Source organism: Hesperophylax consimilis, chromosome 10 (genome assembly GCF_061612785.1).
Source record: "Hesperophylax consimilis isolate HC1 chromosome 10, BYU_Hcon_1.0, whole genome shotgun sequence".
In the NCBI taxonomy this organism is placed as follows: Eukaryota; Metazoa; Arthropoda; class Insecta; order Trichoptera; family Limnephilidae; genus Hesperophylax; species Hesperophylax consimilis.
In genome coordinates this window covers 30,369,281-30,385,383 of record NC_142845.1, presented here as the reverse complement: position 1 = coordinate 30,385,383, position 16,103 = coordinate 30,369,281, and the positions used below count along the sequence as shown (strand labels likewise).

Sequence of the window (16,103 nt, the reverse complement as noted above, 5' to 3'; positions counted from 1 at the left end):
TATCAGATAAGTTTTGATAAAGGCTAGTCTTAGAAATACAGAGAACAGATATTAGGTTAAAAGGATTCATCGTGAACCACGTTAAAAACATATAACTAAGCCGAATTTTTCGCGCATTGTGTTTTAATTCCAACCTTGTTCCAGAATTTTTGAGTTATATCAGTAAATTTCTTGAGTAAACCACGAAGAGAGTAAACTACTATAACTCTTTCAGTGGTAGACGCAAATAGCTAATACTAAGATATTTTGGAGTTAGAATGAACAACGCTGATACGCTACGATTCAGTTAAACTGCCCTTACATGAGTGTTATTTATTATGTGTAGCGTTCTGTGTACGCGCAACAGTTGGCTCCCATCCAAGAGGTAAAAACCGCCCCACTATATCAATGCTCCTCATCTCAAGCTACTCTACTGCTCATTCCTCATTATGTCTTATTCCTCTGTCATTCCTCTCTTATTCCTCTCTCATTCCTCTTCATTCCGTCTGCTTGTTCACAATCTCACACCTGGTTGAGTTACAAAGACGTATCTTGCGCCCTTTTCTTATCATGGTTGTTTGCTGTTTTGAAGCTATTTTCTAAAATAGTTAGAGAAGCAAACATCATTAAAGACTAATAAATCCATAACCATCATCAAGTATAGATTTCGGTTAACCACCTCCAAGCAAAGGTTTTGATATCTTTATTTTTTAATTTGCTATTACTTTGTTAAGGGTCAGAAAATAATAAAGTTGTACGAGGTTCCACACGACTCTTCTTCGATCTGTTGAACATATAATAGGACTCTTGAATCACTGTTGTTTTCGATTCAGGAAAAATTCTAAGACATTATACGTAGTATTTTTGAAACAATGGCGACAGATGCGAAATAAAATCGTAAGCATCTAAGTCAAAAGCCAAACAAACTTGACATCATGATATAGATCAAAATTCTGACAAGAAGCGGACTTTGGTTTTAATATTGAAAGATGGATGCATTAACTACCGCAGTATCAGAGAAAAATATTTCTGATAATAAATCTCAAAAATAACCAAACCTTTGTGCAAATATACTTCAGCTATAATAAAAACATTTTTCCTTGTACCGAGAAATGAAGTTGTCAGAACGTCAAAGTCGACTGAACTTTCAGTGTTGCTTTTTAAAAAAAATCGTGTTGAATTTTATAAAAACTAATAAAAGACTTCGTGATCGGACATTTTTATTTTTTTCTATTTTTTAGGAACATTTACGAAATCTTAGTAGAAAGATCTATCCAGAAGGTTTTTTTCCAAGTCATTACAAAATGCATAGGCCACTTGCATGTTGATTTATAGTTTTTTGGAAATTCTTTATTTTTAAATGTTTGTTATCGATCAAACAAAATGTAGTCTTTTAAGTGGTTCTATTATTTGTAACTCAACTAGCAGAGAGAGTTCAGAACTCTTCTACTGTGTTTCTATGGGCTTACCACTGAGTGCTTCGTTACAACCTCCATTTCTGTTACATGTATCTTTCATGAGAAAGAGATAAAGGTTATAACGGAACTGTCAATAGTATGGCTTAGAACAATATTCTTCATTATATTTCTTACAATGTTTCCTCCATAACTGTGTCCCATATTCGGTCATCCACGCTGCATGGTGTGTGTTAGAAATGGATTTTAAAAGGCTGACCATACCGTTAATACAAAAGTGCACAAATTTTAACAAAAAAAATTATATCCTAAATGCACTTTTCTTATTAATATGGTCAGTCTTCAAATGACTGTTGTATCCACTCATCAATGTTTAGTTTATTTGCAGCACTTAAAATAAAATGTAAAAACAATTTATTTTCCAATTTCTTCATATCTTAATGTGTTTTGAATTTTTAAACAGCTCATTTATTGTGGGTAGTTTAAATTCATTGTGTTATTCTTAATATGTATCATTTCCTTACACGTAGAACGTTGTAGTTCACTCGGGCCTTGTAGCGGGGGTAACTTAATACAAGAGCTTAAAATTGAGTCTGGCAATTCTGACATATCATTAAAATATATCCTTTGACATTATCTAAATTGTTTTTCGTTTTTGGTATTTGATACAATATAAAAGAAGCGGGGAATTAAATTCATCATATATTATTTTATCGCGAAAAAGATTTTTAAATAACGTTTTTGAAGATATTTTTCTAAACTCCCACAATTTCTACTGAATTTGAGAGTATAAATGGCAAACGGTTTAAAATAGCTAAAATAGGTACGTTTACAGAAAAATCTACACCTTTCAAGTAAATTACATCCCCTTTGAACTATTTCGGAAACGTCATTGAAAATCATGAAAAACCTTCTTACATACTAATTTTTGCTGTTGTTCCTTACAGTGTTTTCTCTTTATAGAGACTTTTCAATTACAAGCAATCATTTGAAAACTAGACGGGTTAAATTAATAATCTGAAATGTTTATCAAGCTTTATCATTCAGCGACAATTTTTATGAACAAGGAATTCTTCAACTAGTATAATATATAATTGTTTACTAATTATATTCGATAGCAGCTAATTATTGTTATATGAGTTACACTTCTCATTATTTAAACATTTGATTATATTGTGTTAATTTATAAAAAAAACATTGTATTTAAATGTCGATGTTCAATGTTTTCCCATTATATATTGATTGTGTCCGGCTTTTGATGTTAGTACCTCTTTATTTTATTTATAATAATATATATCATTACTTCTTAATTTATTATTTTATTTATCACAATTATTTCAAGAGAAACACATGCTATTAGACGTATCTTCTTCAATAAGTATAGTTATATGTATCCACTGAATTAAATAATATCAGTAATGTATGACAGAGGTAGCAGTTGACTTAGTTTTATTTATGAAAGGTTAATTACTTAACAGCTCTCATATTTCTGAACTCCAAATCTTGTAGCCTATCAAATATTTTTTACTTATCTTTACTTATATTCATGACTGACACAATAAAAAGGAAAATTTTATTTGGATCTGAAATTATCACCGTTTTCAAATTCTTATGCATATATTTATGTCTAATTTTCTGTACTTTTCTTAGCCGTCTTCCCAACAGCATCAGACGCTCATCATAGAGGAGTTCGAACCAGATGTTTTCAGGCAACTCATTGAGTACATCCACACGGGGTGTGTGACCCTGCAACCGAGAACACTGCTTGGTAAAACACTCATATATTCACTCATTATTTATTTGCTTAAGAAAACCCTGCAAAGTTTGGAAAAAACTGTTTTCCTGTAGGAACTAAAATTGTTGGTACTGTAGCTACCAATGGCGTACAGTCCATAAAGGCTAAAAAGGTGTGCCTGCCCTCAGAAAAATGAACCATAAAAAAGATAATATTAACACAAAATAAAAAATGTTACAAATTTATGAAAAAAAATGTATTTCTCACAACGAGCTATAACAATTAGAGATGCTATTGCGTACTCACATCTCGTCGAAATGTGTTCCACTATTAGAACACGAATAGCGGTGCGCGTTGACCGAATTCGGTAGATTTAATTAGAGCGTTGGAGTGGAAAAAAGTGTTACCTATTTTTTTACTACATGTCTCATCTAAATACATCAATGATTTTTCCAATAAGGAATTTGATCAGCAAAATTTGATTATAAAATGATTTTTTTTCAAATAGTTCACGTACATATCAATCAATAATTCACACCCGAACTTGAACAATGGCTACCTTTTTATTATAGAACAATGCAAATCACTGGGCCGGAGTGATTTTAATTTTAATTTAGAATTTCATAATACTTATGTGTATAAAAAATGACCCTCTACTATGTATATATGAAAAACATTTTTTTTTTGACCTGCGATGACATCTTCAGATGGAGCGTTTAACCTTAAATTAACAGAAAACTATTTTTTTACATATTACTAGTATTTTATTATAAAAATTTTCAACTAGCAATAATCGCACCTCGGATAAACCTCATTGGTTACGATATCACCACTGAGCAAAGTTATTTATGGGGGACGTGTTGCGCTATTGTTTTTCGCTCTTGCGACTCTTTCTAGTGACTTTCGCAAAAACAAACAGTATCAAATTTTTTGAGACGCTAAACGCGTGAAACTGAAAATAACTCCCTCACATCACTTTGTATGAAAGAGTTGCAATAATATTTGGTCGGTAATACAAATTACAGAAGTTCATTGCGTTTTTAAATATCCTTCGAGAATAATATTTAATTGTTATTATTGAGCCCCGATGAACCTAGAGTCCAATAAATACACCAAAATGTGTTTTTTTACTTCATTTAAGGCGCACTTAATGCACAACGTCGTGTAACATTTTGAATCAGGCCGCTAACAATAACATTCGTTATGTAGATGGCAATAAGTTTTATTATTTTTATTTACATGAGTTTTGATTTATGCAAGAAAAATACATCGCAAAAAAGGGTGTTTAATTGTTTTTTGCGAAGTGCAGGCACAAATATTCAAATGCTTTGCAATCATATTCTAAAGAGCTTAATTTGCCTCATTATATAATAAAACCGAAAATAGATTCGTTAGTAGGAGATTTTTAACTTTGAAGCAGGTTTTATAGGCCTGATATTTTATATTTTTCATGACTGATAAAAAAATGTTCGATTATTTCAAAACCCAAGATGTGTTTTACTCGCAGTATTTAGTTTTAGCATCTGAAATATTTCTAAGCGATCAAATATTCAAACCAAAAACATATGAAACCTGAATGTATAATGGTCAAATCACCAAGTTTTTTTTTTATTCGATAAAAATGTTTGCCTGCATTGTTTACGATTGACTTTTAACATTTTTGCGGTTTTTCTATTCTAGGCATAATAATCCGGTGCTTTTGAAGTAAAAATAACGTCAAGTAAATTTGTAAAATATGTACAAATAAGAATCCTTGGAGATTGTTGAATAGGAAGCTTAAAATATGAATCTCCGTTGAAGCAAGATCCTTCGAATAAAACTTGTACCTCAAACCGCTTTCACAAATACTAAATTGCTCTATTTTATAATAAACAGAAACTAGCAGATAAAATTCAACGACTGTTTCCAAAAATAACAGAGGGCGCCACTTCCGTTTACAATAATCCTAAACCGTGCAGTCATTAAGATAATAATACTATCAGATATATCTATTTTAAAATTAGGTTTATCAAAAATTCACTTATATTCTTTCAACAAGTTGGGGAATTATTTATTAGTAGATTATGCATTTAATTAAATGAATTAACGATTTCTACTCAATAAGAAGGTTATGTCTATTGTTAGAATCAAAGGGACGCAGAAAACTCAAACCAATAAATGCTTTAAACAAACCATGCAACTATTCAAATTAAAAATAATTTTAGCAGTATTATTATAAAAGACTTCTAATTGATAGATATGTTTATTGATTGGAAGTTTCAGCTGCAAAGGCACACCCCTCAAACCTCGGATCACATTATTATAAATATGTGAGAGGAATGTCAACATAATCAATAGAGAGGTAGTGCTGTTATCTGTTATCTGGTCGCGATAAAATAAAATCATTGGTTTTTTTTATTAAAAAGGTAAAGCAACTACATATTTTTGTACCGTAAAAGAGGGTTTGTCTATCCGGCCCATCTGACGAGCTTATCAAATACTAACGATTCTTAACGCATTTAGATAAGTTGGACGAAACGCTATCTTAAATCTAATGGAATTCATAAACAAATAGATTATACTTAAATCAGCATTATTAATTTTTTTTGTTAATACTGTATTTATTTTATTGCAATATCTAAAGAATTAAGGTGAAAATACTTTTCTCACCACTTCTCAGTATTTTCACAAAACCCAAGCAGTATAATGCATCCAAATAAATAATTCATAGCAATAAAGTCACTAGTAAATAATTAAGAACTTATTACCATTTACTGAGGGGAAAACATAAATTGGTTTAACCAACAATAGATCATGTCATCGGTTTAACCAGTAATAAATCAATGTATGCACCTTCAAAATTTACATTTGAAATAGTATAAATACGTCGTCTCAATGTGGACTAACCACAGTTTGAAAATGGCCTTGTAAGCCGAAACAGCTGTCACAATAATAAAAAACTAAAACACTTGCAGAACTTAATAATAATATTATCAAATTTAATCTAAATTAAATTTATAAAAAATTTACGTAACAAGTTTGTTTATTTATCATTTAAGCAATTGGGTAGGTTTATTAATTTAATTGATGGAAGATATTGTGAGATTATTTTTGCGATGTACAGGATGTCCAAAAAGAGTAGCGGGGCTTTGTTTTTGTGTTTACGTTGAAAAGCGGCAGTGCAGGGGAGCGAGTTACAAAGCGCAGCACGAACTGCTTCGTGGAATTTTAGTTGCAATTGACGATCGTATACCACCGACCGACCGTCGGTGCGTACCGTCAGTTCCCGCTTGACCTGACCTATTGAATTATATATTGTATCAAACTGATCAGTTTACTTTAAATATAACGAGGTCAGGTAAATATGTTTCTTGATAAATTTGCGATGAATGGGACTCTGGCGACGTTACTGTGTATGTCGTACTGGAAGAATGGGGAAAATACAGGAGCTGTATCACCATTGTGAATCAACATAGCTATTTTAAGTACTTCGGAACGAAAAGTCAATTTTTGAGTAGTAGAAAACAATTTTGTTATTGGTAAAAGCGAAGTTAAGAATGAACACTGTCTAGCTAGTCGGTCGACCGACGTTCCGCATGCGCACGCGCTCGACCGACGATTCTCGTACGCACTGCGTAGCGATATACGCATGCGTACGTTCGGTCTTGCACTGAACGATTTATGAAATTTCATACAAATGACAAGCGCGACCGACGTACGCACCGACCGTCGGTCATGCACTGCAACCGGCCTTAATCTATTTCAGCACATCGCTCATTCCCATTGGTGGTGGCGAGCGATTAGCTGGCATAGGCCAACATACTAAAATATAGCGTGGTCTGTATTATCACAACAGTGATTCCATTGTAACCGATCAACGTTGGTATCGTTCGGCAGAGAATTCTAAATGAAAACTTCACAGCCCAAAGGTCATTGTATGGGTTGCAATATCTGCTAACGGCTTCATTGGTCCATATTTTCATGATCTAGGAGGGCGAACACACAGTTCCCCAGAGTTGCAAGAATTTCAAGGCTATATTATTCAAGAACATTACTATCAAAATCCTAAAACTTAATACAAAACACACACAAAATATCTATCTCTATCTAGGTATAACATATTTTAACATCCTTCCATTATATCTAAAAAATATTGAAGATATTCAGGAATTTAAAATAAAATTTAAAAATTACCTAAAACTACTATAAAACTCAATATCTTACTCTTATTATTATTTCCTTCAAATCTTGAAACTGTATTATTGATAAATCTTGCCTATTTCTTACTTATCCCTTTGGTTTTGCAAAAATATATTATTTACTTACTTACATGATTCCATATAATTGAGCTAGGATTCACTCACCAAACACAAGAGCCTCGTCTCTTTATGGTGAGGAAAAGCTATTATTATTTACCTTTATAACACTGTATAATATGTATAAATTGTATATTTACTGTAAAAAACATACAAATATTAAATAAAAACATAAAAATAAATAGTTCCAACAAGATGGAGCCACTTGCCATACATCTGACAAATCAATTGAAGCTGTTAACCAACTGTTCCTGAGTAAAGTTATTTCTCGTAAAGGTATCATTAACTGGCTACTCAGGAGCACTGACCTCAGTCCGCTGGATTATGTTTTATGTGTATACATAAAAGTAAGGTATACGAGAACAGACCGACGAATCTGACTAATGAAGCAAAATATATCAAATCAAAAATGGCAACCGCCATCTCAAGAGCGATGTGTCAACACGTTGTTGCCTATTCGTTCAAGATTATAGGAATGCCAGCAGTGTGAAGGGTGACATCTGGACAGCATAATCTTTGTTAAATATTTATTTAGTTCAGTGTCTATAAATAAAAAATAAAATTATTTTATTTTATTTTATCCAACTTTCAAATACCCGCTACCCTTTTTGGACACCCTTTATATTACAGGCTTTGGTTGCGTAACGACAAATTATCATTTCCCACCACTCAATTTAATTGACCTGTGTTTTATCTTAAATATTTCTTACTTGGGTACAACATGATTTCATAAGATTATGGTAAAGTTTTTTATCCGCAAACAAGATTTGTATCATGAGTGCAATGCATGTTCACGATAACTTCGTGGTTGCTGACATAGTCATGGATGAAAATAAAATAAATTGTATACGGTCATAAAATGAATCAGTTGTTGTTTTTAAAGATTATGGCATATTTTCCGTTTGTATCTTACTACGTATTTTAGCGTACCTTATATAGACGGTCTTTTAATCTAGTTTGATTGATGTTTTGCGGAATACAGTCATGATTCTGGGTCCAGAAAGCTGTATATTCGCGAGTATTCTCAGCGTGGCCAGGAGATAATAAATATCTTCCCTCCTCATGTGGTGGCATTATGTAATTTGTAAATGTATCAACGACGTACATTCTCAATACAGTGATAAACAATATAACTAATAGTATTTGAGTCTATTCAGGTTATTTGCCTCTAAAACTAAATATAAAACGACGAATTTCTTGAAATGAAATATATATCTGACTTTTTTAAAGTTGTTACATCATTTCTACTGGGATTAGCAAAAATTTATTTACTATCTTTTCATTGTGAAGTCAGTAGCTCAAATACTCTTAACAAGATTAATCTCGTTTGTATTGTCACTATCTAATTATCTACGAATTAATTTCTTAATTCTTGAAAACACTTTTGACAAACAAAATACAGGCTAATCTTTTAACTACATCGATTTATTATATTTTCAGTTTTAATAATTCATGTTTTAAACTTCCTGGGAAGTAAATATTGATAAGGTAGTATTTTGTAGGTACCTATGTTGTATAGCATATTACTGAACTCTACATGGGTATCTAGAACAAATGATGATAATGATCACGAATGAATCATGGGATGTATTATGGCAATTTTCAGTAGTTAAAATACGTCATATTGACCTATGCATATTTTGTTAATAATGCCAAGAAAAAAACAGTTTCCATGTATTTGCTCACACTTACCTGTGTCGTCTTATCAGAATACAAACGCTTTTTTGTGAATTATGTCATGCAACATATGCATGGTCGTTTGTTATTTGAATACAGATTCTTTTTTCTGGAAAAACAAATTTTCAGATATATCATTAAAACCCTCAATCCATAAGCCTTTTGGAACACCAAAGATCCGCAAATTGTCTAATGCTGCATTTAAATTTGCGAGCCGAAATGCGAGCCGAGCCTCGAATTATGGGAAAGGAACAAAGCAACAACAAAGGGCGCGAAACACCGCTTGCGGTTGCTTTGTTCCTTTCCCATAATTCGAGGCTCGGCTCGCAAAATTATACGCAGCATTAGGGTCCTGTGTTAACCTTCACACCTTTCTGGTAACTTAGTTTCGATCTCTGTGCAGTCTCTGTGTCCTGCAGTTATAAAAAGACTCTTTATTAGTCAGCTATCTCCCAACCTTTCTACAAACCTTGACCAGCGGAATTATATACTTTACTTTTTATTGTTTCTTTATGAATCTTCAAACAGTTTTTCATATTTTTGTAGGGCAGGCTTTGTCAGTGCTAAATTTTCCCAATAGATGGCGTCTAGATATATATTATATCTACATTTGTTGGCGAAATATTTTGTCGTCAAATATTATTATTTTTTTAATGATAAACTTATGTTTATAAGACAAGGTTTTTATGCATAGCACAAATAATAATAAATTATTATGGCAATAATTATTCGCCTGCAATAGCAATAATAATAAATTTGGTTATTTACAGGTCAAAGAAATATAATAAGCAGAAATTGTTGATTGAAGTACTAGTACATATAGAATTATTTGGCGTGTTGGAAATAAGCCGACGTGGTTCAGTGGTTCAGAGCGTCTGGCCGGACATCAGAAAGTGCGGGTTCAATTCCCGTCGGCGGCATTTATTTTTACTCGAGAGATATTTTCAATTTGTATTGATATTGGCGAGTAATTGTTGCTTATCCTTTGTGCTATGTATAAAAACCTTGTCTTATAAACATTACTTTTTCAAAAAAAAAAATATACATAACTAAACTGTCTCAAGTAACATATTTTGTTACGTGAAGAACAATCAAATATTTTATTCTATTATTTTTTAATGTTTTATTAATAATTAATTCCAGGCGTGATGAATGCAGCTGACTATTACGGTTTGGATGAGCTACGCCGCGCATGCGCAGGATTTGTGCAGTGCTGCATCAATGTTGACACTGTGTGCGCACTGCTTGCCTCTGCGGAGAGATATATCCAATACAAGTGCACCAAGTCACTTGTGCAGAAGGTAAAATATATTTTTACTTACTTTACTTAACTTAAATTAAATACAAAAAAGACAAAATTGGAATTGATGGTGAAATTATATATTTATTTTTATTGTTCTTTAAAGCATTATCCCGTTAAACTACAACTTAGCAGTTTTCAATAGGATGTGCGTTTTCAATTACAATGTAAATATGTATACATAATATTATTATTGGCACACATAATCTGAAGATTGATAGTGATGACTAGTTTATAGTATTTCTACTTATGAGCCATGTTTTCAGCATATATCTGAATCTATTTGGGAATTTACTATTTGTTCATGTTATTTGGCGACATGTTGAACATTTTAAAAATGTTATTGATTTAAAATACTTAGGAATTATATTAGAATTCAAAGTAACCTTTAACAAGCGTGCTAAGTATACACAAAGAAAATTGGAAAGAAGATTTTTTTTGGAAAGAATTCGTAAATAAGTTTCCAGAAAAACTAAAATTACCATATACAACTCCATTATTGCTCCACATTTTAACTAACCAACTAAATTAATTAATTCTACGATTCTTTCTTATGTAATGACAGTGAACAAAATAAGTTTGCAAATTCTCCAATACAGAGTAATGAGAATAATACCTAGGCGAAATAGATTTTGAAAAGAAACTAACATGTTAAGAAGCCAAACAAAACGTCTGTAACTATGTGGGTCTTCCGACAACCCCATATATTTTTCTGTTTTATTGGCTTTTTAACTAAAGAAATTTCAATTATTCAGTCAATTATAATATTAACTCATGTGTTTGCGCAGAAAAAAATACTAAAATGTCAAGTATTTAAGCTAATATACCCTACCCTTTTAATTCTTATATGTACTTCCCCTACCTAATAATCTTCCCCATTTTTTTATTTTATTTTGTCATTATTCGTAATTATTAATTACATTGTATTGTTGATGTACTGTGCACGTCTCAGTTTAGGAACTCCTGTTTAGAGCAGCCGCAGCTTATAACAAAAGTTATTTGCAACAAAAATTAATATAATGTTACGTTTAAAATAAAAGACAATCAGCAACGTACCATTCGAAATACATTATTATAACAACTTACTCTCTGTAACACCAAAAAGTTAACATTATGTCAACGGATTAAAATTACACCCCATTTAAATTATGGCTTTTAAATGAAGAATTCGTTGAAAATTTGCAGGTGTTGGAATTTGTGGATGAGCACGGAAACGAGGTCCTGAATCTGGGCTCCTTCACGCTCCTGCCGCAGCACGTGGTGAGACTCATCCTGGCCAGGGAGGAGCTGAGGGCGGATGAGTTTACCAAGTTCCAGGTAGGTCACCACTCACCACTCACCACTTTTAAGTGATGTTCTCTTTACAGGGTGTCCGGGGGTAAAGTGCGCTAACTTCTGGATGAGATTCTACATCTTGGTAAGAAAGATCAATAACTTTTTTTAAAATTCTAATGTATATTTTCCCATACAAAAATATTTTCCAAGGAAAAATATTTATTTTCCCATTCAAACTATTGAACTTACTTGCCTAAAAACTACCTTAAAACGTTGGAATTTCAAAAAAAGTAAAAGCACTATTACGTAGAATCACTCCCCAAAGTTAGCGCACTTTACCCCTGGATATCCTACATAATATTCATTTTTCCGAAGATATGAAAGAATTAAAAGACAAAATTAGAAATATTGTGACAATTAATACAAAATAAGACAATTTTTATAATGAAAGACAAATAACAGGTCTATTTAAAATGTGTTGTAAAAAACTTATAGGCAGACTGGATATAGTATTTTTTTAACGAAACATTTTTTTAAACTTTAATATCTAGCATTTGAAAAAAACTTTGGCTATTGTTATTGGCCATACTAATTTTCTAAAATTGTGTATATTGAATTATGTTTCTAGTTAATTTGGAGATTGAATTATGATTGTAACTAATTTAAAGATTGAATTATGTTAATTTGTTTGTTGAATTACGTTTGTAGTTTTTAATAAGACTTTGCATACTGTTTACACATCACCTTTTAAGCTTTAAAAAAACAAGTTTATTTACTCCTTCCATAAACATGAGTCCTGGAGCTCACCTTATGGAGTAGTAGAATAATTAGGAAAAAAATATTTTGCATTCTGTTGTAATTTGAAATCTTTTATTATTTTTTAATAAATAAAATAATTATTATCTTTATCAGAGAAGTTAATGGTGGACTTTTCACTGTTTCACCAACTTGAAAAAGTGTAAATTAAGTACCTACGTAAATATTACCCACACAGAGGTAAAAATACGTCACATGAAGAGAGTCCTGCTATAATACTTCACAATATTAGGCCATCAAATGGACGAATGTTCTTTCATATAATTTTTACCATTATAAGGCGATGTAATCGTGTCATTGAAAGCAGCGTTTTTTCTGTAATTAAACGAAAACAGGACCTTTATTTTAATAGTGACCCAACAACGAGATATTTATTGAAGATTACTCTCTTTCTCTGAATAATTACTTGGTATTCCATTGACTGGATATGAATTGTAAATTTTACAATACAAAGTAAGTACAAAGAAAGATTTTATCAGTATTTTTATTTGCTAATTGTTTTGTAAAAATAAATGTTCTGATTACAAAGGGACATTGTGAATGTCAAAGATATAGCTATTAATCTCTTATTATTTGACCAATTAAATATTCTCTGATTAGAAACAGGATTTGGGATGTCAAAGATATACTATCTTACTAGTTGTCGATGTGTAATAATTAGATGTTTAATAGATAAATATTACGCGGGGCTTAGTGTTATCTTTTGCATTATCTTACATGTCAACAGTTGATACAATAAAAAATTATATAATTTTTTATTAATTACATAAAAGAATTTGTGAATTTAGTTATCTACATTAAAAGATACAGGTTTCAGTGGATATTAATCAAGAGATAGAGAGGATTTTTGAAGCAGTGATATGTTCAAGATATTATTGTTTTCAGCTAATTGTTTACAGCGTTGAATAAAAAAAAACTTTTCTTTCGTAATCGATAATGAATCGATATTCTTTTGAGGATTAAGAAATGATTGTGATACACACTGTGAGAGGTTTGAATGTTAAACAAATAATAATGTAGTAAATAAAGAATAAATAAATGTAATTTTCAATTCACTTGGTCTTCATAACCCGAATTTTTAGGAACATCCCGTGAATTTTTGTTTTAATAAAAGATGTTGTTTTTTGAAGGAAACTAATAGGTACGAATTAATTCAATAAAGGTGAAATCAGCATAAGCATAATAAAAATTCATCTAAATAAAATAATGATGATTTCGTTTTAAAAAATCATTCCTAAAGAATCGCTCGTAACCCTTTACTTGTATCTGGCGCACCACATATTTTTATCACATTTTCTATTACGAAAGTTAATAGGAGAGAAAAAAAGAAAAATCTAAAAATGATTGAATTAAATAAAGTAAAAATGTATTTTTATTTACCAGGCCGCCCTAATGTGGGGCAAGAAGTACTGCGACACTAACCAGAATACCACCCTCAAGGAGGTGATCGGCAACTTCCTGGAGTATATCCAGTTCCACAAGATCCCGGCAAACGTGCTCATGAGGGAGGTTCACCCCCTGGGCCTGGTGCCCTACAGCATCATCATGAACGCGCTGGCCTATCAGGTGTGTAGATCTACAGGAATACTGCTTGACCCTAATCCTTATATAACTTACGTAACGTAAGCTACCGTGCTTCAAAGTTCTATACTTTCATACGTCTTTTCCTGTCAAATTTTATGGCAAAATGCGACAATGTTAGTATTTTTAGGAACACAGTTGCGCCATCTTCACAACACATTCGCTTTTTACTGATACTTTGTAATGAAATCTGCCAATTCATTCGTCGAGGCCTGCAGTTGCGTTTTAACAGAAGTACAAATAATTTGACAAGATTTTTAATAAATTAGTAATATTTTATATCAGCTCCGTATATTTTTATCTTCTGAATCAAATTTTAAAATTCAGGGGCTAAGAATACCCTAAAATAGTTTCCTTAGCCTTCACTAATCGCATATCATTAATCGAGTAAAAGATTTCTCAATATCTCCACAAATTATGGATACTATTCACCAATGTCACTCAAATCAGGACCTTGATTTTTTTTTGTGTAAGTCTAGATGATTTTTATCAATCATTACGCAAGTAATATTTTGTATTGATATGGCAGAAGTCGTAAACTCCATCAAAACCTTGTTCCTGTCTTGAGTTGACATTATCTCTACTGTTTTTGTGTCCTACATTTGTCATAGCATCTTTTATTGTAACATTCTTCCTTGTTACAGTTAAACTTTGTGTTGTTTAAACTAATGTGTTAATTGGACTTGGTCCGTTAGTAATAATTTATTTCTATAAATAAGAATTGCCCTGGTGATAGACTTGAATTCCTTTTGCATTTCGTAGTTGCCATTTCAGAATAGCCAAGTAGTTACTCCCCAAACATCTTCTTTCAAATCTTCCCCTTGTTCTTCATATTTCTCTTACATCCATTAAATGGGCATCAGACCACTCCACGGGCTACTTAGGGGAATTTTTTTCAGTAGTATTTTTAGGAAGGGTCGATTGACTTTTTCTTATTTAGTAATTGGATGTTGTTAAAACTTAGTAATGTTTCTCAATTTTGCAAAGGCATCACAAATATGATGCAATGTAATTTAAGCTAGGTACATTGTTCTGTTCTTATACTTAGAAAGTGAGTCAATGCTGATGTGGTGTAATGTGGTGATTCATTAAAATGAACACATTTGCGTCACCCGTTTTTGTATTCTGAAAAGTACAGAAGTTCAATTCCCAGAACCTTTTTGGCATGTTTGAACTTAGTCAGCTCTCTGAAATTAATATTGCATCCAAATAAATACTCAAAGTGCACATGTATCAAATGAGTTCATCTGATAAATACTATCAATCATATCAATCGCTCAGTAATTTTTGTACCTAGTATTTTATACACATTCTTGTGGATATCGATATTTTAAATCATCATTATTATTGACTGATGACTACGCATAGTTACCCATTTTTTCGAATATATTCTAAAGAAATCATTTCAAAACAGAAAACGTAACGGTTTTTTGATTTGATTTGAAGTCTTGTTTATGCTACTAAACATTACACTAAAATCTTAACCACTATCTGTACTAACAAATTCAAATTCTTTAATTGGCTGTTTTAATTTTCATGTTGTTCGATTGACGTGGTGTGTTCCCTTGTATCTTCATATCGGCCCTGGTTGCAGGCAGACCCAGCAAGTGTCGACCCCGGGAAGCTGTCACCCCACCGTGTGAGGCGGGCGGGTCGCTCCATGTCCGTGCAGTCCTCCCTCGACCCGTACGGCTCCAACACCACACTCTCCTCGTCCGGTTCTTCCGACCTGCCCTCTTCCGAGGGGCGCCCTCCGCTCAACTAACCCGCGGGGAGCACTCCCCGCCCCTCCCACAAGACCCGCCCTCCCCGACCCACCCGCCCCGACATCTGCCTCACCCGCGCCGACTCCGCCCGCCCCAGGTCCGACTCCGACAGGTCTAGAAGAAGCTCCGACAACGACCGCTCTAGGAGAGAATCCGACGGTGAACGCTCGTCCCCCAGACTGTCAGCTCTCCTCCTCTCCAAAGCTGACAGCCTGGGAAAGAAAACACCGAGCCCTACAGATAGGTCCCGACGAGGATCCGAGA

At 32.6% G+C, this 16,103-nt stretch overlaps 1 protein-coding gene and 1 non-coding gene across 6 annotated transcripts in view; one reads left to right on the top strand and one right to left on the bottom strand.

Moving 5' to 3' along the window:
• The window catches only part of gprs (speckle type BTB/POZ protein), an 82,185-nt gene extending 66,282 nt beyond the window's left edge, over window positions 1–15,903 (top strand). For 2 of the 5 annotated variants that reach the window (XM_089636240.1, XM_089636238.1), the window contains exons 4-9: window positions 326–364; window positions 3,045–3,162; window positions 10,245–10,402; window positions 11,587–11,718; window positions 13,876–14,058; window positions 15,668–15,903. In XM_089636240.1, the coding sequence (XP_089492366.1) occupies window positions 326–364; window positions 3,045–3,162; window positions 10,245–10,402; window positions 11,587–11,718; window positions 13,876–14,058; window positions 15,668–15,838 (801 nt within the window). In that variant the 3' untranslated portion in view covers window positions 15,839–15,903. The remainder of the gene's footprint in view (window positions 1–325; window positions 365–3,044; window positions 3,163–10,244; window positions 10,403–11,586; window positions 11,719–13,875; window positions 14,059–15,667) is intronic. The other 3 variants (XM_089636241.1, XM_089636239.1, XM_089636242.1) reach the window with 3 other exon arrangements.
• On the bottom strand, window positions 3,839–3,973 carry LOC149420611 (U4 spliceosomal RNA). Its single transcript, XR_016302755.1, has one exon. It is a non-coding gene; the product is annotated as a U4 spliceosomal RNA (small nuclear RNA).
• Window positions 15,904–16,103: the final 200 nt, after the last annotated feature.